The 24,763-nt window shown below is 46.0% G+C and overlaps 1 protein-coding gene across 1 annotated transcript in view; it reads left to right on the plus strand.

The window, feature by feature from the left end:
- The window catches only part of LOC120022410 (adhesion G protein-coupled receptor B1-like), a 197,207-nt gene that overhangs the window by 7,418 nt on the left and 165,026 nt on the right, over positions 1 to 24,763 (plus strand). Inside the window, exons 3-4 of the mRNA XM_038966296.1 lie at positions 5,158 to 5,242; positions 6,741 to 8,002. Coding sequence (XP_038822224.1) covers positions 5,158 to 5,242; positions 6,741 to 8,002 — 1,347 coding nt within the window. The remainder of the gene's footprint in view (positions 1 to 5,157; positions 5,243 to 6,740; positions 8,003 to 24,763) is intronic.

Here is a 24,763-nt window from a genome sequence, read left to right on the forward strand (position 1 = left end):
GCCAACTCTCCGGGCTTACCGTGGAGTGAGAGGGCGTCGTACTGGTCAGACACCGTGTTATGCGGTAAAGCGCACGGTGTCCCCAGTACGCGTGCTTAGCCCAGTGCGGGCTATTCCACCTTGCCGCACTGGTAGGGCTAGGTTGGGCATCGAGCCGGGTGCCATGAAGCCAGCCTTACAGGTGGCACCTGTAAGGCACCAGTGGCAGGGCTACGGGGACCATTCAACCTGGTAAGGTTGGAGAGGCTCGGTGCTAGTCCGGAGTTGCCCCTCTGTCCTGAGCTACCCCTCTGTCCTGAGCTACCTCTCTGTCCTGAGCTACCTCTCTGTCCTGAGCTACCTCTCTGTCCTGAGCTACCTCTCTGTCCTGAGCTAGCCTTACAGGTGGTGTCCCCGGTTCGCCTGCATAGCCCAGTGCGGGCTATTCCACCTCGCCGCACTGGCAGGGCTACGGGGACCATTCAACCTGGTAAGGTTGGAGAGGCTCGGTGCTCAAGAGCGCGTGTCCTCCTTCACGGTCCGGTATATCCGGCGCCACCTTCCCGCCCCAGCCCAGTACCACCAGTGCCTACACCACGCACCAGGCTTCCAGTGCATCTCCAGAGCCCTGTTCCTCCTCCCCGCACTCGCCCTGAGGTGCGTGCCCTCAGCCCGGTACTTCCAGTTCCGGCACCACGCATCAGGCCTATAGTGCGTCTCAGCCGGCCAGAGTCTGCCGTCTGCCCAGCGGTGCCTGAACTGCCCGTCTGCCCAGCGGCGCCTGAACTGCCCGTCTGCCCAACGCCGTCTGAACTGCCCGTCTGCCCAACGCCGTCTGAACTGCCCGTCTGCCCAACGCCGTCTGAACTGTCCGTCTGCCCAACGCCGTCTGAACTGTCCGTCTGCCAAGCGCCATCGGAGCCATCCGTCTCCCCAGCGCCATCTGAGCCATCCGTCTCCCCAGCGCCATCTGAGCCATCCGTCTCCCCAGCGCCATCTGAGCCATCCGTCTCCCCAGCGCCATCTGAGCCATCCGTCTCCCCAGCGCCATCTGAGCCATCCGTCTCCCCAGCGCCGTCTGAGCCATCCGTCTGTCCCGAGCCGTTAGAGCCGCCCGTCTGTCCCGAGCCGTCAGAGCCGTTCGTCAGTCAGGAGCCGCTAGAGCCATTCGTCAGTCAGGATCTGCCAGGGCCGCCAACCAGACAGGATCTGCCAGAGCCGCCAACCAGACAGGATCTGCCAGAGCCGCCAACCAGACAGGATCTGCCAGAGCCGCCAACCAGACAGGATCTGCCAGAGCCGCCAACCAGACAGGATCTGCCGGAGCCGTCAGTCAGCCATGAGCGTCCAGAGCCGTCAGCCAGTCATGAGCTGCCCTACAGTCATGAGCTGCCCTACGGTCATGAGCTGCCCTACGGTCATGAGCTGCCCTACGGTCATGAGCTGCCCTACAGTCATGAGCTGCCCTACAGTCATGAGCTGTCCTACAGTCATGAGCTGCCTTACAGTCATGAGCTGCCCTACAGTCATGAGCTGCCCTACAGTCATGAGCTGCCCTACAGTCATGAGCTGCCACTCAGTCCGGAGCTGCCACTCAGTCCGGAGCTGCCACTCAGTCCGGAGCTGCCACTCAGTCCGGAGCTGCCACTAGTCCGGAGTTGCCCCTCTGTCCTGAGCTACCCCTCTGTCCTGAGCTACCTCTCTGTCCTGAGCTACCTCTCTGTCCTGAGCTACCTCTCTGTCCTGAGCTACCTCTCTGTCCTGAGCTACCTCTCTGTCCTGAGCTACCTCTCTGTCCTGAGCTACCTCCAAAATCATGTGGGGGCCTTGGGGAGGATTCTTAGGCTAAGGTCGTGGGCGAGGGTCGCCACTCAAAGGACGCTAAGGAGGGGGACAAAGACAGTGGTGGAGTGGTGTCCTCGTCCACCGCCGGAGCCGCCACCGCGGACAGATGCCCACCCAGACCCTCCTCTTGAGTTGTAGGGGTGCGTTCGGAGTCCGCACCTCAGGAGGGGGGTACTGTAACGTCCTGACCAGAGTTATTATGTGTTTTGCTTGTTTAGTGTTGGTCAGGACGTGAGCTGGGTGGGTGTTTGTTTCCTGTCTCTGTGGTTGTCTGCACCAGATAGGTCTGTCTCGGTTTTTGCACATTTTGTTATTTTGTATGTTGTTTGTCGTGTTTCACTTGTTCTTTTATTAAACATGTTGAACACTAGCCGCGCTGCACTTTGGTCCTCTCCTTCACCTATGGAAGAAAGCCGTTACAACAGAACTGTTTCGGTTTTCCCTTTTGTTTATTTTGTTTGAGTGTTTTTTGATCAAATAAAATCATGAACACTTACCACGCTGCACATTGGTCCGATCCTCATTACGACGAGAGCCGTGACAAGTACAGGAAACACTGTTACCAAGAAACACAACACAACACATCTCTTCCCCTCTAGTGAGCTAGTGGGAAAATCCCTGTTCCAGTAGGTCTGCTTATCTATCAACATCTTCTTTTAAAAGCTTTTTGACTTACGTAAGATCAAAATCAAATCAAATCAAATTGTATTTGTCACATGCGCCGAATACAACAGGTGTAGTAAACCTTATAGTAAAATGCTTACTTATGAGCCCCTAACCAAAAATGCATTAAAAAAAAATATGGATAAGAATAAGAAATATAAAAGTAACAAGTAATTAATAAAGAGCAGCAGTAAAATCACAATAGCGAGACCTCTCCTTGTTCGGGCGGCGTTCGGCGGTCGACGTCACCGGCCTTCTAGCCATCGCCGATCCACTTTTCTTTTTCCATTTGTTTTGTCCTTGTCTTACACACCTGGTTTCAATTCCCCAATTACTTGTTCATTATTTAACCCTCTGTTCCCCCATGGTTGTTTGTGAGTGATTGTTTGTTTGTATTACGGTCCGTTATTGTGGGCTCGATTTATTGTATTGTATTTGTGAATATTTGAGTAAATGACGTTTATTACTCATATCTGCTGTCCTGCGTCTGACTCCTCTACACCAGCTACACACAGGCACTATTACAGAGACTATATACAGGGGGGTACTGGTACAGAGTCAATGTGCGGGGGCACTGGTTAGTTGTGGTAATATGTGCATGCAAGCAGAGTTATTAAAGTGCCAAATACAATTTACTGACTCAACTCTAGCCACTTTAATAATGGAAAAATTGATGTAATAAATGTATCACTAGCCACTTTAAACAATGCCACTTTATATAAGGTTTACATACCCTACATTACTCATCTCATATGTATATACTGTACTCTATACCATCTACTGCATCTTGCCATCTTGATGTAATAAATGTATCACTAGCCACTTTAAACAATGCCACTTTATATAATGTTTACATACCCTACGTTACTCATCTCATATGTATATACTGTACTCTATACCATCTACTACATCTTGCCTATGCCGTTCGGCCATCACTCATTCATATATTTTTATGTACATATTCTTATTCATTCCTTTACACTTGTGTGTATAAGGTAGTTGTTGTGAAATTGTTAGGTTAGATTACTTGTTAGATATTACTGCATGGTCGGAACTAGAAGCACAAGCATTTCGCTACACTCGCATTCACATGCACTGCTAACCATGTGTATGTGACAAATACAATTTGATTTGATTTGACTATGCATAGATGATAACAAGAGAGAGTAGCAGCGGTGTAAAATAGGGGGAGGAGAGGCAATGCAAATATTCTGGGTAGCTATTTTATTAGGTGTTCAGGAGTCTTATGGCTTGGGGGTAGAAGCTGTTTAGAAGCCTCTTGGACCTAGACTTGGCGCTCCGGTACCGCTTGCCGTGCGGTAGCAGAGAGAACAGTCCTGGATGGCAGGAAGCTTGGCCCCAGTGATGTACTGGGCCATTCGCGCTACCCTCTGTAGTGCCTTGCAGTTGGAGGCCGATCAGTTGCCATACAGGGCAGTGATGCAACTAGCCAGGATGCTCTCGATGGTGCAGCTGTAGAACCTTTTGAGGATCTGAGGACCCATGCCAAATCTTTTCAGTCTCCTGAGGGGGAATAGGTTTTATCGTGCCCTCTTCACGACTGTCTTAGTGTGCTTGGACCATGTCAGTTTGTTGGTGATGTGGACACCAAGGAACTTGAAGCTCTCAACCTGTTCTGCTGCAGCCCCATCGATGAGAATGGGGGTGTGCTCGGTCCTCTTTTTCCTGTAGTCCACAATCATCCTCCTTCGTCTTGATCACTTTGAGGGAGAGATTGTTTTCCTGGCACCACACGGCCAGGTCTCTGACCTCCTCCCTATAGGCTGTCTCGTCGTTGCCGGTGATCAGGCCTACCACTGTTATATCATTGGCAAACTTAATGATGGGGTTGGAGTTGTGCCTGGCCGTGCAGTCATGAGTGAACAGGGAGTACAGAAGGGGACTGAACACGCACCCCTGTTGTTACCTACCCTTACCACCTGGGGACGACCCGTCAGGAAGTCCAGGATCCAGTTGCAGAGGGAGGTGTTTAGTCCCAGATGTATCTATATGGTTGTTAACTTCTCTGTGGTGAAGAAGAGAGTTACTGTAGATTCTTTGGACTTCTACTCTTGTTGTTCTAGTTTGTCAATGTTTGAACGTCAGTTTATATACTGTAAGATCCTTGTAGAGGACATGTAGGAGCTGACACCCAAATGGCCCCATTTTCCCTTTATAGTGCAATATTTTTGACAAGGGCTCATGTGGCTCTGGTCAAAAGTACTGCACTAAATTGGAAATAGGGTGCCATTTGTGACAGAGACCAGGTATCCAAAAATATGAGATGGGAGCCATTCCAGATGACTTCTTTTAATTACACACTGTCGTGGACAGGACTACTGTTATTATTCCCTCGCTCAATCTCGAGGAAAACCCTGGTTCTGTGTACGAGAGCCCGAGTGTTAGTTTCACTTCCATGATTCTCTTTAAACCAAGAGTTGCACGTGAACCTCCTTACAGTACTGCACCCAGCGATGGAGTCAACATCTAGGAACTGTGTGAGTCAAAAGGAGACGTACCGATCGCGTGATTGCAAGCCAATCTCAATACACAGGGCCAGAGGACACCAGCCTGTAAGATATTACTCTCACAAGGAGTCAGACCAAGGGTCCACATTTTTAGGCATGTCTATTTGACTGCCGACTTCTGTCACACTCTATTGGTTACCAGGACGACTTTGTTATCAGTGCCTTCTTACGCAAAGAGGGATCCCCAGAGTTTAGCCTGAATGCCCGTCGGCTTCTAGGAGCTCTGGGTAATCCTGGGTTCGGTTCTAACTCCACTATTTTACTTCTAGAAACAGAGGGAGGCCAGATTAAATATCCAAATATCCTTTTTTTTTTTTTTTTTTTTTTACAGGTATATGCTTTAGCTAACTTATGTGTTATCAAACGTCGATGTGCCCTGTCTGATTCAGAGTTGCCCGGCCTTATCCAGAAGAGGCAGGGTTAATCAGCCTACAGAGGCGTTTACCCAACTTATTCACTATAGTTAGTCTGGGGTACCATTAGTTACCTTCTATTCCACTAGTTTAGATTTCCTATCATCTGTTTTTAGCCAGAATCTCCTTTTGTTAAGTCAGTCATTTAGTCAGAACATATCTGTGCACCGTTTTCCGTCAGCTGTCCGTTTTGGCGAGTGGCCTCTCCTTTCGAGAGGGATGTTTCCCTAAATTTAAGAGCATAATGCGATGTCTTAAATGATCTAAATGGTAACGCTAGTTGTACCGGGCATGCCCATGGGTCATTAAGTTTGATGGAGTTCCGTCATTTCACTCATAAGACTGCTCTCTTGATATCAAATCACAGGCAAAATGATTTACTAGATATTCAAAGATTCCAACAGACCATAGCTGGGTTTACACCAGGAGGCAAGGCACTCTCAGAACAAGAATAATATAACAAAGAGATTTATTGATTGTACGCAAAGTTTCTTCCAAGTTATTAAAAAAGGTTTGTCCAGCTGTCACGTTCAAAGATGCCTTTCAGTAGTGGAGTCCTTTTCAATGTTACAAGCACAGAGGTTCAGAGATCCTGGGTGAAATCTGCCTCCTAAGCATTTAGTAGGCAACATATATACTCTAAAATCCTCCACTTACCAAAATGTTTATTCCTTAAAGTGTTTGATTTGAAGTACATGTCATTGCTTCTCAACTCCCTTCCTGATTTACCCATTTATAATATTGCATATGCTCTTCTTCATGTATTACATCTCCAATCTCTGCCCAGAGATGGTCCCAGTCTCTTAACAAATGAACATATACAATTTAGACATTTAGAAATGATCAAGGTCTGGCTGGTTAGTTTGGCTGGTTGTTGAGTGACTACTATACTGAACAGAAATCCCATGTTTCATGAGCTGAAATAAAAGACCACAGCAATGTTCTATACGAACAAAAAGCTTATTTCTCTCTCATTTTGTTCACACATTTTATGCATCCCTGTTAGTGAGCATTTCTCCTTTGCCAAGATAATACATCCACCTGACAAGTGTGGCATATCAAGAAGCTGATTAAACAGCATGATCATTACACAGGTTTATCTTGTGCCCACTCTAAAATGTGCAGTTTTGTCACACAACACAATGCCACAGATGTCTCAAGTTTTGAAGGAGTGTGTAATTGGCATGCTGACTGCAGGAATGTCTACCAGGGCTGTTGCCAAATAATTGAATGTTCATTTCTCTACCATAACCCACCTCCAACAAAATTTTAGAGAATTTGTCAATACGTCCAACCAGCTTCACAACCGCAGACCAGGACCTGTACCCACGCCAGACCAGGACCTCCACGCCAGACCAGGACCTCCACGCCAGACCAGGACCTCCACGCCAGACCAGGACATGTACCCACGCCAGACCAGGACCTCCACGCCAGCCTAGGTCCTGTACCCACGCCAGCCTAGGACCTGTACCCACGCCAGATCAGGACCTGTACCCACGCCAGACCAGGACCTCCACGCCAGACCAGGACCTGTGCCCACGCCAGACCAGGACCTCCACGCCAGACCAGGGCCTCCACGCCAGACCAGGACCTGTACCCATGCCAGACCAGGACCTCCACGCCAGACCAGGACCTGTACCCACGCCAGACCAGGACCTGTACCCATGCCAGACCAGGACCTCCACGCCAGACCAGGACCTGTACCCACGCCAGACCAGGACCTGTACCCACGCCAGACCAGGACCTGTACCCACGCCAGACCAGGACCTGTACCCACGCCAGACCAGGACCTGTACCAACACCAGACCAGGACCTGTACCAACGCCAGAAGAGGACCTGTACCAACGCCAGACCAGGACCTGTACCCACGGCAGTCCAGGACCTCCACGCCAGACCAGAACCTCCACGCCAGACCAGGACCTGTACCCACACCAGACCAGGACCTGTACCCACGCCAGACCAGGACCTGTACCCACGCCAGACCAGGACCTGTACCCACGCCAGACCAGGACCCCCACGCCAGACCAGGACCTGTACCCACGCCAGACCAGGACCTGTACCCACGCCAGACCAGGACCTGTACCCATGCCAGACCAGGACCTGTACCCATGCCAGACCAGGACCTGTACCCACGCCAGACCAGGACCTGTACCCTCGCCAGAACAGGACCTGTACCCACGCCAGACCAGGACATGTACCAACGCCAGACCAGGACCTGTACCAACGCCAGACCAGGACCTGTACCAACGCCAGACCAGGACCTGTACCCACGCCAGACCAGGACCTCCACGCCAGACCAGAACCTCCACGCCAGACCAGGACCTGTACCCACACCAGACCAGGACCTCCACGCCAGACCAGGACCTCCACGCCAGACCAGGACCTGTACCCACGCCAGACCAGGACCTGTACCCACGCCAGACCAGGACCTCCATGCCAGACCAGGACCTGTACCCATGCCAGACCAGGACCTCCACGCCAGACCAGGACCCCCATGCCAGACCAGGACCTCCACGCCAGACCAGGACCTGTACCCACACCAGACCAGAACCTCCACAACCGGCTTCTTCACCTGTGGGACCGTCTGTTCAACCTTGTGAACAGAATGCCCCATGGGCAGGCATAAGCTACGGACAACGAACACACTTGCATTTTATCCATGGTAATTTGAATGCACAGGGATACCATGATGAAATCCTGAGGCCCATTGTCAAGCCATTCATCAGCCACCATCACCTCATGTTTCAGCACGATAATGCACAGCCCCATGTACACAATTCCTGGAAGGTGAAAATGTCCCAGTTCTTCCATGGCTTGCATACTCACCAGACATCACCTATTGAGCATGTTTGGGATGCTCTCGATCAACGTGTAAGACAGCGTGTTCCATTTTGCACCAATATCCAGCAACTTCATACAGCCATTGAAGAGGAGTGGGACAACATTCCACAGGCCACAATCAACAGCCTGGTCAACTCTATGCGAAGAAGATTTGTAGCGCTGCATGAGGCAAATGGTGGTCACACCAGATACTGACTGGTTTTCTGATCCACGCCCTTACCTTTTTTTAAGGTATCTGTAACCAACAGATGCATATCTGTATTCCCAGTCATGTGAAATCCATAGATTAGGGCCTCATTTATTTATTTAAATTGCCTGATTTCCTTATATGAACTGTAACTCAGTAGAATCTTTGAAATTGTTGCATGTTGCGTTTATATTTTTGGTCAGGTTAGTAATAATCACTGCATCCTTTACAAATGATTCTCGAGGGGTCGGTGACAAGTACCCAGATAATATGAAGTGGTTTGGCCTAATTTTGTGTTCCTGAGATATACTCAATGGTACTTTTTCTTCTTCCTTTTCTTCTTTTTCTTTTCTTCTTTTTCTTCTTTCTTTTCTTATAGATTAGTACAATTATCTATCTGCATATCGGTTTTGACCTAGTTGTGTCTGTGATACTTTTATCTAGTCGTGGCTTAACTTGTAAGTGGATTGTTATATCCCTTGATGGGAAAATCAGCAGGGTGCATTAAAGCAAACCCTTCAAGTGTACCAGTCCATTGTCCGAGCTGTTATAAATGTATTTTCCAGGTTGTTATTTTGTTAAAGTAACAGTTGTTTGGAATCAGTCGCAGTAGGAGAGAAGCACAGATAATGGCTGATAGACTTAATGACAGTATGGGGTTTATAGCATTTTATGATGAAGGGATTGTTATAATGAGAGAATATGTGTGGATCTGTGTGTGCGCTTGGGTGCAAGTGTGCATACGTGTAAAGCTTGTGTGCATGCATGCAAGTGAAGTGTGCATGTGTTCTGTAGTGCGTGTGTGGGTGTGAGAGAGACAGACACAGGGAGAGAGAGAGCGCTGGGTACCATTCAGAGAGGCAGAAAGCTGGCTACGGGCAGACGGATGTGCATGTTGCTGACTATTTGAACCTGAGGGGGGCAGTGTAGCGCTTGTAAATAGGCACTTTCCCTCTGACTCTAAACCCTGAGTTAGATGAGAATTTGCAATGATAAAGTACACAGCAGTGAAGGTCATAAAATTATTATTTTTCTCTCGCCAGCATCAGAAAAGGAAAGAATAGTGACTTTTTAGTGAATATGAGTAGGCCTACGGCCATATGGGCTGGGCATTTGAAAGACGCAAGACACTGGAAAAAACAAATGAATCAATCAAATCTAAATGGGAGACTATTAATTGATCAAATCACCCAGATACTCAATACCAATGTCAAAGACTTTCACAGGCATTCAACACCTATCATGATTCTCACCCGTTCGCTTCAAGTCAAGGACAGTAGTGTGTCGACTTTGTGCACAGTTCCACTGCAGATGGCTGCAGGGGAGGAAAGCAGTATGAGTGGAACTGCTTTACAAACTGTGAGAGGGCCTGTGAGAGGACCTGTAGGAGTCAGGTATTCCACAGCGCACATATGATAGAGACAGATAGACGGATGAAAACTTCCAAGACATCTGTTTAGTTTGAACAACGGAGTCGAGGCCCAGATCCTAAGCAGACCGATTTACTACCACCACAAATCATCTTTTTCATTTGTGCTTCTTTGAAAGGCAATAATTCGACACAGGTCATGATCAATGTTCAATCTAAGCTGTGTGCCGACGAAGCAGTAGACCGAGACTGCCGCATGCAGAGCGTAGAAATATCAACCCACACAGAGAAGCACCAGATTGAATTTCACTCAACTTTCTAGAGTTTTCCCTGTTAGTTAACACTATCAACGTGTCCCTTTACTGTGGCAATTGTGATCGAATCAACGCAACATTAGCCACTTTCAATGCAACATACCCAAACAAAACGAACTATGCAAGAGATTTTGTTGTAGGCAGAATGCATTAGAGTAGGAGTCACGGACCTTCAAAATTGAACCCAGAAGCAGACCAGGACAAGGAGCGTAGGAAGAAGGTGAGTATTTATTTACAAGAAAATGTGAATGGGTAGATAGATCCGGGTGGCGTAGCGGGCATCGGTGGTGAATTGATGGGAGTAAATAGGTGAATCCAATGGAGTAGCGGAATCCTCCGTCGACCAGGCGGGAATGGGGTGAATGATCCGGGTGAGTAACTGAAGGCAAAACAAACGGAGGTAAGTTCAAGGCAAGCAATACGTAAACAAAAATAACAAAACAAATACTATCCAACTGGAGTCTGATACTATGGCACCACATACTATTCATGGCTAACGATCCGGCAGGGAATGGATGTCAGGTCAGAGCTTTTGAAGGGAAGAGGTGATGATCAGGACAGGTGTGCAGATTACTGATGGGATACAGGTGCGGGTGAACATCAATCTCCCAACAAGCTAATTCGCCCGGCAACCAGACAGGGTGCGTTCCAGGACACCGGAAACACACTCCAGGACAGAAACACAGGCAAACACAGACTCAGGAAGCGGGATTCGTGACAGTACCCCCCCTCCGACGAACGCCACCGGGCGGACTACCTGGAGCGCCAGGGTGGAGGCGGTAGAAGTCACGAAGCAGGTTGTCATCAAGGATCTGACGCCGAGGAATCCAACTCCTCTCCTCTGGCCCATATCCTTCCCAATCCACTAAATACTGGTACCCTCGACCCCGCCGTCTGGAGTCCATGATGCGGCGCACCGTGTAGACAGGACCACCTCCGATCATCCGAGGAGGAGGAGGACGAGGAGGAGGAGGCAACAGAGGACTGAGGTGAACCGGCTTGAGGCAGGAGACATGAAAGGTGGGATGTACTCTAAGTGTTGCAGGCAACTTGAGTCGAACCACAACAGGATTAATGATTCTCTCCACTACAAACGGACCAATGAACTTCGGTGACAATTTCCTCGACTCAGTCCGTAGAGGAAGATCCCGTGTAGCCAACCAAACCTTATCTCCGACCGTATAAGCTGGGGCAGGAATACGGCGACGATTCGCCTGGATCTGATACCGGTCAGAAACCCTAAGGAGAGCCTTCCTGGCCCGATGCCAGGTCCGGTGGCAACGACGAATGTGGGTCTGGACAGAGGGAACCGAGAGATCTCTCTCCTGAGAAGGAAACAAAGGAGGTTGGTAACCGTACAGGCACTGGAAGGGAGACATCCCAGTAGCAGATGAAGGGAGAGTATTATGGGCATACTCGACCCAGGGTAATTGAGAGGACCAAGAGGTGGGATCAGAGGAAACAAGACAGCGCAGCGTGGACTCCATCTTCTGGTTGGCTCTCTCCGCCTGACCATTAGATTGAGGGTGAAATCCAGAAGTGAGACTGACTGTAGCTCCAATGGCCAAACAGAAGGATCTCCAGACAGCAGAGGTAAACTGAGGACCACGGTCAGAAACAATGTCACAGGGCAACCCGTGGACCCTGAAAACCTCCCTAACCAGGATCTCGGACGTCTCAGTGGCAGAAGGCAGCTTGGAGAGGGGAACAAAATGAGCAAACTTGCTGAATCTGTCCACAATGGTCAGAATAACCGTGTTACCATCAGAAGGGGGCAACCCCGTGACAAAGTCCAGGGCCAGATGCGACCAAGGTCGCCGGGGAATAGGAAGAGGGTGAAGAAGCCCAGAGCTGGGCCGATTGGTACTCTTATTCTGCGCACAAACAGGACAAGCGGCAACAAACCTCCGGGTATCTTCTCCCATAGCAGGCCACCAAAATCGTCTGCGCAGAAGCGCCATAGTCCGAGCAACGCCAGGGTGACAAGCTATCTTGCTGGCGTGGGACCACTGAAGGACAGCAGAACGGACCGACTCGGGTACGAACAACCGACCGGGTGGACCGTTACCGGGCCCGGGCTGCGTCCGAAGGGCCGCCATCACATCCTCCTCTATCCTCCATGTAACGGCTCCCACGACAACATTCTGGGGAAGAATCGTCTCAGTCTTGGCCCCACTCTCCTCCGTCTTAGAGAACATCCGGGACAGGGCGTCCGCCTTCCCGTTCTTCGACCCAGGTCGGAACGTCAGGGAAAAATTGAAACGTCCAAAAAACAAAGCCCACCTGGCCTGACGGGCGTTGAGACGTTTAGCCGATTGCACGTAAGCCAGATTCTTGTGGTCAGTCCAGACCACAAACGGTTGCTCCGCTCCCTCCAACCAGTGACGCCACTCCTCCAAGGCAAGCTTCACAGCGAGAAGCTCCCGGTTACCCACATCGTAGTTTCTTTCAGCTGGAGAAAGACGACAAGAGTAGAAAGCGCAGGGATGGCGTTTACCGTCAGTGGAGCTACGCTGGGACAGGATGGCGCCCACCCCCACATCAGAAGCATCCACTTCCACAACGAACTGACGGGAAGTGTCAGGTTGAGAGAGAATCGGGGCGTTGGTGAATCGGCTCTTCAAGTCCAGAAATGCTCGGTCTGCCTCAGGAGTCCAACAGAACTTTCTGGTGCAAGACGTCAGGGCAGTTAAAGGGGCGGCCACCCGGCTGTAATCACGGATAAACCTCCGATAAAAATTCGCAAACCCCAGGAATCTCTGGAGCTGCAATCTTGTACCGGGCTGGAGGAAGGGACAGAGCCTTTTGTTTACTGAATACTTCACCCAACTCGTGATATGTTTCTGGAACCAGGGACAAATCAGGAGGAGCAGAGTCACTGACCTGACTGGAAACAGCAGGAGAACAGGCAGTCCTAAGGCAGTTAGCATGACACTCAATGCGCCAACTAGTTACCTTACCCGTCACCCAATCAAACGAGGGATTGTGTTCCTTCAGCCAGGTGTAACCAAGAACCAGAGGAACATGGGGCGAGGACAGAATGAAGAAGGAGATAAAACTCTGAATGATTCCCCGACACCAACATCTTAACCGGTTCAGTCCTCATAGTGATCCGTGCCAGACTACTGCCGTTCAGAGTGGTTGCTTCAATGGCTTCCGGCAATTGCTCCTTGGAAAGCCCCAGCTGTTCCACCAAGTCGGCATCCATAAAGCTGCCATCGGCACCTGAATCGATAAAAGCGTTCATGTCTAAGCTCTGATCCTTATTCATAAGGGTCGCAGGAAAACGGGGTCTGACAAGATCCTTGAGAGATTGAAACTGGCTCGCTAAAATTCCTCCCAAAACTAGCGAGCCGGGCAGTTTAACGGGCGCTGTGGACAAACGGAGATGTAATGTCCCGAGCTACCACAGTAGAAACAGCTATTGGTCTCACGTCTACGTTGGCGCTCCTCCTTAGTTAGCCCGTGTCGCCCCACTTGCATTGGTTCAGAATCTGGTGGCAAGACCCCTCCACTAATTCCGTGTGGAGAATAACGATCAATACGTTCTGGTTCACTTCCTGAACCGAATGGTAACCGAGTTGCTGATTGATTGGATGGGCCCCACTGCTTCTCCCTCCTTCTCTCTCGGACTCTATTATCTACCCGAATAGATAAAGTGACCAAGCTGTCTAGGTCACTAGGCTCTGGATAAGATATCAGCTCGTCCTTAAGTTCCTCCGACAACCCCTTGTAAAAAACCGCTTGTAGTGACTCCTCATTCCAACCACTCTCCACAGCCAATGTCCTGAACTCGATCATAAAATCTGCCACACTGCGAGCTCCTTGGCGAAGAGAGAACAAACGTTTAGCTGCGTCCTTACCTCGGACTGGATGATCAAAAAGCTTTCTCATCTCTCCCGTGAACTCCTGATATGAAGCCGTGCAGGTTCCCTGTCGTTCCCAAATGGCTGAAGCCCATTCCAGAGCTCTTCCACGCAGCAGTTCAATAACAAAGGCTATCCTAGCCTTGTTAGTGGCGTAAGAATGGGGCTGTAGATCAAACACTAACCCACACTGCATAAGAAACGAACGGCATCTTCCCAAATCCCCTTCATATTTATCAGGCGTCGGTACCTTGGGTTCACGGAATGAAACCTCTCCAGACACGGCAGGTGAGATGGGTGAAACAGGTGGTGAATGAATCGCCGGCAAACTGAGCTGATCCTGGATTTGTGTCAAGCTAGCAGATAAGTTCTGGATTGAACTCGCTATCTCCTGTAGCGCCGTATTGTGTTGTCCCAATGTCTTCCCCTGCTGGGTAATGGCATGGCAAACGGAGTCCAGGTCCGCTGGGTTCATCCTTGGCCGGATCGTTCTGTCACGGACCTTCAAAATTGAACCCAGAAGCAGACCAGGACAAGGAGCGTAGGAAGAAGGTGAGTATTTATTTACAAGAAAATGTGAATGGGTAGATAGATCCGGGTGGCGTAGCGGGCATCGGTGGTGAATTGATGGGAGTAAATAGGTGAATCCAATGGAGTAGCGGAATCCTCCGTCGACCAGGCGGGAATGGGGTGAATGATCCGGGTGAGTAACTGAAGGCAAAACAAACGGAGGTAAGTTCAAGGCAAGCAATACGTAAACAAAAATAACAAAACAAATACTATCCAACTGGAGTCTGATACTATGGCACCACATACTATTCATGGCTAACGATCCGGCAGGGAATGGATGTCAGGTCAGAGCTTTTGAAGGGAAGAGGTGATGATCAGGACAGGTGTGCAGATTACTGATGGGATACAGGTGCGGGTGAACATCAATCTCCCAACAAGCTAATTCGCCCGGCAACCAGACAGGGTGCGTTCCAGGACACCGGAAACACACTCCAGGACAGAAACACAGGCAAACACAGACTCAGGAAGCGGGATTCGTGACAGTAGGAGTAGGCCTATATGCAAATAGACCATTGCCATATATGGAGCTGTGCCATCTGGTTTGAACTGGACTGTGTTTACAGCTGTGGGCATGAGTAGATGTGCTTGTTTTGAAATCAGAGCCAGAGCTGCATGTGGCTATGTCTGCACATTTTGTTCATATCCTTTTGTAGTTAGTGAGTTATTAGCCCAGTTATAGATCATTTGTAGTCAGCAATAGGGGAGTGATTGCTTCCTACAAGAGCACAAAAGGTGTGCATTTCTAGGTAAAGAGCTTTTTTTGTCTTAAAGGGTCAGTGTTGTATTTTGAGACAGGCTTGAATAAGCTAAGTAGTAAATAGGCAGAGGGTAGCACAATTTGTCTGATTCTCTGTAATAATGGTATGGGAATAATAATACATTTTATTTTGTAAAGTGGTTTCTTCCATCAAACACAACAACATTTTCAGTCACCTCCTTATCTGAAGGACAAGTGGATAAGCAGGTTAATGTCAAGCCCTGCATGTTTTTTTGATAAAAGTCTCATGGAATGAAGGTCAACATTGAACACCACACATTGGCTGCTACTGTAGGCCAAATGATTGAAAAGCTATTTCCATGTTAAAATGTAATGGGATGCATTTTCTCCATTGTTATTGATGGTAGGTACTCTGGTAGGCCTACATTATGATCAAATAGCCACAGTAGTCTACTTAACCACTGCTAAACTGTAACTTAAAGCCGGTACAGCCTCAGTGTTTACAGTAAACGCGAGCTGGAAGTTGCACAAATCTTCACAATGCTGAAAATTGCGCTCAGCAAACCTGAATTTTGCTCAGTGCTGATTTTTTTTGGAGGGAAATATTTTCGTGATGAAGGTTTTCCGCCTCTTTTAAGAGCCGTTTTTCAGTGTTCTTCAGAGTGAGGGAAGGAATTACATTATCCCTTTCTCGCCGTCTTTCTTGGGATAGACAAATTAAATATCTATTTAAAACATTCAAGTCATACGAGAGGCATTGCAATTGGCGGATTCATGTCATTAAAAATACTCCCAGAAGTCTCAGAAGTATAAAGATAACTTTGTTATATTTCTTTGACCATATGATGCCAGATTACTCATACTTATATAAGAGCTTAGAGGACAGAAGTCCACTCCCGCAGATAGATGGAAGTGTCTTCCTAAACCCAATTACAACCCTTGACGTCATTTATTGATGGAGACTGTGTCACCCCCAAAATAGGACAATAATATTTGTTGTCCTTTTTGACCTAATGCAGGACCATCTGTTAATGATTCCACTCGACATTAGCACTGTGTGACAGACTATGACACAGACTGGGGGTGTTCAATTAGTCATGTAGAGAACAGAAATTTAACAAGGTTGGGTTGGGCAGGGCAAGGGGAGTGACGATGTTCCATGCTAATAGACTCCTGATGAGTGTCCCGATGAATACGTTTCCTCAGGCAGTTAATCTACTGTTTATAGAAGTTTATCTGCATTGACTCTGTAAATATGAACAGAGAAACTAATAGGCCTAACATTTTACATTTAATTTAACTACAAGGAAGTAAAGGTTTCATACCCCATGCAGAAAACTGATGTATTATAATATATGTAGTATATACATAAACATTCATACATATACACATACACACTTTTTTTAGAATCTACCTTTATTATTCCCCGCAAACCCTACCACCCCTCCCCCAATTGGAGTAAACTAATAAGCAATAACACTTAGGCTTTTACCTTCAGTTAATACATACTATATACACTTTTTACAGACACAATCTATTTACAATATATATATTTTGTTTGTTTTTTAGTCCTTACTCTATTTCTGATGTCCATCCAGTTTGATTTCTATTTGTAACTGTGCTATTTCATAACATTTCTGAACCTATATACATTTTACAGACCCCGTATGTTTTACATTGGTTATCTTGTTGTTATCAGTCCCACCCTTCAGATCCATTCAACCCCTCCCATCTATCTCTTAACACCATCCATTTGGATTTCTATTTCCCATATATTTTTCAACTGTGCTGTGATGCTTCACAAAAGTACTGAACCTTTCTATTCTCATAGCTTCTACAGATTGTAAATTAAAGATAACTTTAACTTTAAAAGATAACTAAAAGATGACTATGACTTTCAAAACACCCAGTATTGCAATCTGGGTAATTGTTGCAATTCTTCAGCCATTCCTGGACCTGTGACCAAAAACGAGCTACATATGGACAGTAGCAAAATAAATGATCTAATGACTCTGCCTCCTCACAGCAAAATCTGCAGAGCTGGGAAGATTGTATCCCCATATATGTAACATTCTATTGGTTTGCAAGAATTTTGTATAATCATTTAAATTGAAAAATTCAAAGTTCTGAATCTGGCGTCGTTTTGCTTGTCAATTCATAAACCATGTGCCATGGAATCGGTTACATCGAAAATCTCTTCCCAACTATTTTGCAATTTATTTGGCACAGCTGTCAATTTTTCGGTCGGGTGCAGCTGTGCCAAATAAGCGAGTAGTGGAGGCCCCTGTTGTGCTGTTGGAGGTGCCGGAGGAACTCCCCATCTCTCCCAGCGGTCCATAGCTTGGACGACGCGGTCCATAGCGGCGCCGAGATGGTGGAGCATCACTGGATGCGCTCCTCGACCCCCATACCAGGGGCACCTGCTCCTGCTGACTCCATAGATTCGGTGCGGAATTCTGTAAGGGGTGCGTAACTGGTGGCAGAGAAGTCAGACACAGGAGAGCAGAACTGGGTAATAACCGGAGCAGTTTAATATACAAAACCAAAACCACCGGCATCCAGAATAACAAAGTATGGGTACAACAATGTGCACAAGCACTTACAACAAACAATTCCGCACAAAGACATGGGGGGAACAGAGGGTTAAATACACAACACGTAATGAGGGAATGAAAACCAGGTGTGTGGGAAAACAAGACAAAACAAATGGAAAATGAAAAACGGATGGCTAGAAGACCGGTGACGTCGACCGCCGAACACCACCCGAACAAGGAGAGGAACCGACTTCGGAAGAAGTCGTGACAATATTTATCACAATTATCTTTAACCATTTTTGGTCTTTAATGCAGGGCCAACAGACAAGTTCCTTACCTTTTCCCCCTTCCACTTGCCTCTTCCATTTTTGTGGTAATGCTGCAATTAGTTGGTTGTAATTTTGGGTAGAGCAGACATTTCCATATCATTCATGATATCATTTGCAAAAATTATACCTTTTTTAAACATTTTATCAAGTAGTATATTTGAGTTTAACCACAATATTTGCTGTATTATTTGTTCTGTCTTTTCAGGTGGATTAAACTGACATTTCAACCAACTTTCTAAGGCTTGTTTAAAAAAATAATGATATGTATATGTATAAAAATAATGATATGTATATAAATGATATTTATTTTTCAAATAACCGAAAGTGAGCCGTTGTAATCTGAATAAAGGGAAAAATGCCATTCTTGAACATGGGGTGAGACATTCTTACTATTTACTAGAGATCCAAGTATAACTTTTGTATAACTGTTGTGTGACTGATGCCTTTGGTGAGAGGTCTAATGCTTTAATTGTCATGCGCTGTCACGTTCCTGACCTGATTTCCTTTATTTTGTCTATGTCTAAATGTTAGTAGCTTGTGTCTGCACTTTCGTTTTGTAGCTTCACGGTCGTTTGTTGTTTTTTGTTAGTTTGTAAAAGTGTTTCGTTTCGTGTTCATCTTCTCTCAATAAAAAGGAAGATGTATTCGTAACACGCTGCGCCTTGGTCCACTCATTCACCAGAAGAAGATCGTGACATGCCCTGACCTTAGTTATCTTTGTTTTCTTTATTATTTTGGTTAGGTCAGGGTGTGACGAGGGTGGTATGTGTGTTTTTGTCTTGTCTAGGGTTTTGGTATGTCTAGGTGTGTGTGTGTAGTCTAGGCATTATGTAGGTCTATGGTGGCCTAGATTGGTTCCCAATCAGAGGCAGCTGTTTATATTTGTCTCTGATTGGGGATCCTATTTAGGTTGCCATTTTCCAGTTTGGTTTGTGGGTGATTGTCTGTGATGTTGCATGTTTGCACTCAGTGTTATAGCGGTCACGTTCGTTTTGTTATGTTGTATTGTTTGTTAAGTGTTCTTCATTATTAAAAGGAAGAATGTATTCTAATCACGCTGCGCCTTGGTTTCCTCACTACGACGTTCATGACATTAATATTTAATAATTTCTGCTCCATGAATTCATATTCATTATATAAAAATGCCATTTTAATTTTGTCTGGCTTGCCATTCCAAATAAATGTAATATTGTAGTTCAATTCAAAGCAAAGAATCCACTATGGGCGGAAATGTACCGTCAAAAGATCTACGAGATAAAGTTGGGGAAAGGCACAAGTCGGGATGGATATAAAAATATTTCAAAGGCTTTGTATATCCCTCGGAGCACAATTAAGACCATTAAGAAGTGGAAGACTTATGGCACCACCCAGACCCTGCACAGAATAAGGCGTCCCTCCAAACTGGATGACCAGGCAAGGAGGAGACTGATCAGAGAGCCTACCAAGAAGCCAATGGTGAATTTGAAGGATCTTCAGGCCTTTATGGCAAAGACTGGTCAATGTGTGCATGTGACCACAATATCACAAGCGCTCCACAAATCTGGCCTCTATGGGAGTGTGGCAAGAAAAAAAACACTACTCATAAAAATACACTTCAAGTCTCATTTGAGATTTGACAAAAACCACATTGTAGATTCAGAGGCCAAGTGGTAAAAGGTGCTGTGGTCAAATGAGACCAAAATGTTACTTTTTGGCATGAACGCAAAACGATATGTCGGGCGAAAACCCAATACATCTTTCCACCCAAACAACACCGTGCCTACGGTTGATGTTGAGATGTGTCTGTTACTTGAACTCTGTGAAGCATTTATTTGGGCTGCTATCTGAGGTGCAGTGAACTTATCCTCTGCAGCAGAGGTAACTCTGGGTCTTCCTTTCCTGTGGTGGTCCTCATGAGAGCCAGTTTCATCATAGCGCTTGATGGTTTTTGTGAATGCACTTGAATAAACATTCAAAATTCAGAAATGTTTCCACATTGACTGACCTTCATGTCTTAAATTAATGATGGACTGTCATTTCTCTTTGCTTACTTGAGATGTTCTTGACATGATATGGACGTGTTATTTTACCAAACAGGGCTATCTTCTATATACCACCCCTACCTTGTCACAACACAACTTATTGGCTCAAACACATTAAGAAAGAAATTCCACAAATTAACACGACTCAGGATCAGACCCAGATGCCGACACAGGAGGCAGACAGTTCGAATCTCAGCTGTTTATTACAAAACAGGGGTCCGGCAATTGGCATGTCCAGGTCCAGGCAGAGGTCGATAATCCATGTCACTAGAAAATATAATGAATGAGTAGAATGAATGAGTAGGTGTGTCCAAACGTTTGACAGGTACTGTATGTCAATATACTGTATTTGGTATTGGACAGCCCCAAGCTTTGAAGTGGTTGCTAGCTAGCTAACATTTGCTAATGCCTTTTCCTCCAACTACTGGCTGCCTTTACTATGCTTATTTGTTTTGTTAATGGTGTATGTGCAATTGCAATTGTTATAAGTAGGTAAGAGCAGGTTAGTCTGAGGTGAGTCATCGCTGAGCAAAATACTAGTATTTCAGTGTGAAAACAACAGTTGATCAATTGAGGAATGTTCAGTACAAAACAAATACATGTGAATAGTATTTAATGAAGCACTATTTGCAATAAAATCATATTTTCTAAACACTGAAGTAAAAACACTCTAGGTGAATATTGCTCTCTATAAATATTGCGACTGACTCAGATTGGCTGACAATCATGTGGCTACATTATATGTTACATAATGAAATCACATAAATAATGACCGTGCAAGAAGTATAGCTCTTCGGCGAAGCGTAAAATTGCAAATCCACTCTTGTTGTTCTTAAAATGTGGTTTAACATTGCCGATCAGGCCAAAATAGTTCATCAATTATGGGCATCACTTTAAATTTCATTTTGTAGTAGCAAATCTATTATGTTACTTTTATCTTGGCCGTGGTTATAACTAAATGGACACAGAATACACACAGCAGAGGGACCAGCGCTTCTATAACTGGCTTGATCCAATAAACCAATTGCCGGACTGTTTTTAAAAGCAATATTTATTTAGCTAGTGCATTTACTGATGTCTTCGGAGAAGGGGAACTTTGATGACAGGTATTTGGTGGGTAATGAAGCTTAAAACCTCGCCCATGAGCGCTGGTTTGTAAAAGGAAGAACCTATGTTTAGCCTGCTTAAGCCAAGGCAATAGTTGCACTTAAAGGGTTTTGAATTTTCCTTAAATGGCAACCTTCATGAATAATAAACAATAGTTTACTTTAGGTCTTATGTGATAAGGGTTTTACAACTCGTGAAGCCATGCTTCCTGTCGGATCTAGTGTGTATATATATATATATATATATATATATATATATATATATATATATATATATAAATCATTGCATTATCACAAAGAAAATAATTTGGTGAATTTGGTGCTTCTGCCAATAGAGTATTATGACAGCCGTTTTACAATGTTGCCATGACAATCATTACCATTGGTGCAGACAGTGACATCTTTGCATGTTGCAAATTAGATGTTTTGCTGATGAGAAGACTAGAAGTAGTATAGCACTATCTAACTGGCTTCTTATTTTGAACGTGAGTGTGTCCAGATGTAAGAAAAGGTGTTAACTTCTCTGCGCTACGGATCCCGTACGGATCCCTTTCCTAAACAACCGCTAGAATTGCAGGGCGCCAAATGCAAAAATATTACAAAAAATATTTATAATCATGCAATCACAAGTGAAATATACCAAAACACAGCTTTAGCTTGTTGTTAATCCACCTATCGTGTCAGATTTTGAAAATATGTTTTACAGCTAAAGAAATCCAAGCTTTTGTGAGTGTAGCTTTCAATGCTACAACAGCGAGCCCCAAATTAGCATGGTCACGAAAGTCAGAAAACCAATGAAATTAATCGCTTACCTTTGATAATCTTCGGATGTTTCCACTCACGAGACTCCCAGTTAGACAACAAATGTTATTTTTGTTTATCACAAAAAACGTCATTTGGGTTGCGAATTATGTTCAGAAAATCAAAGCCGTGTTCCGTTCGACAAATTCCAAAAAGTATCCGTAATGGTCGTAGAAACATGTCAAATGTTTTTTATAAACAATCCTCAGGTTGTTTTTAACAAACATAATCGATAATATTTCACCCGGACCATAACCTATTCATTAAGAGACTAAAGGAAAATGGGGTGCCCCTCTCTCGCTAGCAGGAAATATTCAGAGGACACCTGACTACTTTTGAAAAAACTCGCTAATTTTTCAAAATAAAAGCCTGAAACTATGTCTAAAGCCTGGTCACAGCCTGAGGAAGCCATTGGAAAAGGAATCTGGTTGATACCCCTTTAAATGGAGGTTAGACGGGCCAGGGAACACAGATTCTTTTTTTAAGTATCACTTCCGGGTTACATTTTCTCAGGTTTTCGCTTGCAGAATAAGTATTGTTATACTCACAGACAATATTTTGACAGTTTTGGAAACTTGAATGTTTTCTATCCTAATCTGTGAATTATATGCATATTCTACGATCTGGGCCAGAGAAAATGGCCGTTTACGTTGGGCACGTTATTAAAAAAAAATAATAATAATCTGACCCCTAGCGCTAAGAAGAACACCCCGGCTATCCTACAATCTAAGCTTGATGCCCTCAATCTCACACAAATTATCAATGAACCTACCAAGTACAACCCCAAATCCGTAAACACAGGCACCCTCATATATCATCCTAACCAACCTGCCCTCCAAATACACTTCTGCTGTCTTCAACCAGGATCTGAGCGATCACTGCCTCATTGTTTGTGTCCGTAACGGGTCTGCGGTTAAACGATCACCCCTCATCACTGTCAAACGCTCCCTAAAACACTTCAGCGAGCAGGCCTTTCTAATTGACCTGGCCCGGGTATCCTGGAAGGATATTGACCTCATTCCGTCAGTAGAGGATGCCTGATTATTCTTTAAAAGTGCTTACCTCACAATCTTATATAAGCATGCCCCATTCAAAAAAAAAATCCTGGTTCACTCCAGACCTGACTGCCCTTGACCAGCACAAAAACATCCTGAGGCGTACTGCATTAGCATCGAATAGCCCCCGTGATAAGCAACTTTTCAGGGAAGTTAGGAACCAATATACAAAGGCAGTTAGGAAAGCAAAAGCTAGATTTTTCAAACAGAAATTTGCATCCTGCAGCACAAACTCCAAAAAGTTCTGGGACACTGTCACGGTTGGGTGGAGAGATGGACCAAGGCGCAGCGTGATTAAAGTTCCACATATTAATTTAGACGAAAATTCCAAACAAAAAGAAACAAACAACGAACCATGACTTCAGAGGTGCTACATGCACTAACTCAAAACAATATCCCACAAAGCAGATGGGAACAGGGAACCCTTAAGTATGATCCCCAATTAGAGACAACGAACATCAGCTGCCTCTTATTGGGAAGCATACCAAGAGCACCAACATAGAAATATATAACCTAGAACACCCCCTAGTCACGCCCTGAACTACTATACCATAGAGAACCTAGGGCTCTCTATGGTCAGGGCGTGACAGACACTGTTAAATCCATGGAGAATAAGAGCACCTCCTCCCAGCTGCCCACTGCACTGAGGCTAGGAAACACTGTCAATAAGCATTTTTCTACGGCTGGCCATACTTTCCACCTGGCCACCCCTACCCTGGTCAACAGCCCTGCAACCCCGCAGCAACTTGCCCAAGCCTCCCCAATTTCTCCTTCACCCAAATCCAGACAGCTGATAATCTGAAAGCGCTGCAAAATCTGGACCCCTACACATCAGCCGGGCTAGACAATCTGGACCCTCTCTTTCTAAAATGATCTGCCGAAATTGTTGCAACCCCTATCACTAGCCTGTTCAACCTCTCTTTTGTTTTGTCTGAGATCCCCAAAGATTGGTAAGCTGCAGCGGTCATCTCCCTCTTCAAAGGGGGAGACACTCTAGACCCAAACTGCTACAGACCTATATCTATCCTACCCTGCCTTTCTAAGGTCTTCGAAAGCCAAGTTAACAAACAGATCACCGACCATTTCGAATCCCACTGTACCTTCTCCGCTATGCAATTTGGTTTCCGAGCTGGTCATGGATGCACCTCAGCCATGCTCAAGGTCCTAAACAATATCATAACCTCCATCGATAAGAGACAATACTGTGCAGCCGTATTCATAGACCTGGCCAAGGCTTTCGACTCTGTCAGTCACTGTATTCTTTTCGGCAGACTCAACAGCCTTGGTTTCTCAAATGACTGCCTTGCCTGGTTCACCAACTACTTCTCTAATCGAGTTCAGTGTGTCAAATCGGAGGGCCTGTTGTCCGGACCTCTGGCAGTCCCTATGGGGGTGCCACAGGGTTCAATTCTTGGGCTGACTCTTTTCTCTGTATACATCAATAATGTCGCTCGCTCTTGCTACTGGTGATTCTCTGATCCACCTTTACGCAGACGATACCATTCTGTATACTTTTGGCCCTTCTTTGGACACTGCGTTAATTAACCTCTAGACGAGCTTCAATGCCATACAACTCTCCTTCCGTGACCTCCAACTCCCCTTAAATGCAAGTAAAACTAAATGC

The sequence above is a fragment of the Salvelinus namaycush genome, chromosome 27 (genome assembly GCF_016432855.1).
Source record: "Salvelinus namaycush isolate Seneca chromosome 27, SaNama_1.0, whole genome shotgun sequence".
NCBI lineage: Eukaryota > Metazoa > Chordata > Actinopteri > Salmoniformes > Salmonidae > Salvelinus > Salvelinus namaycush.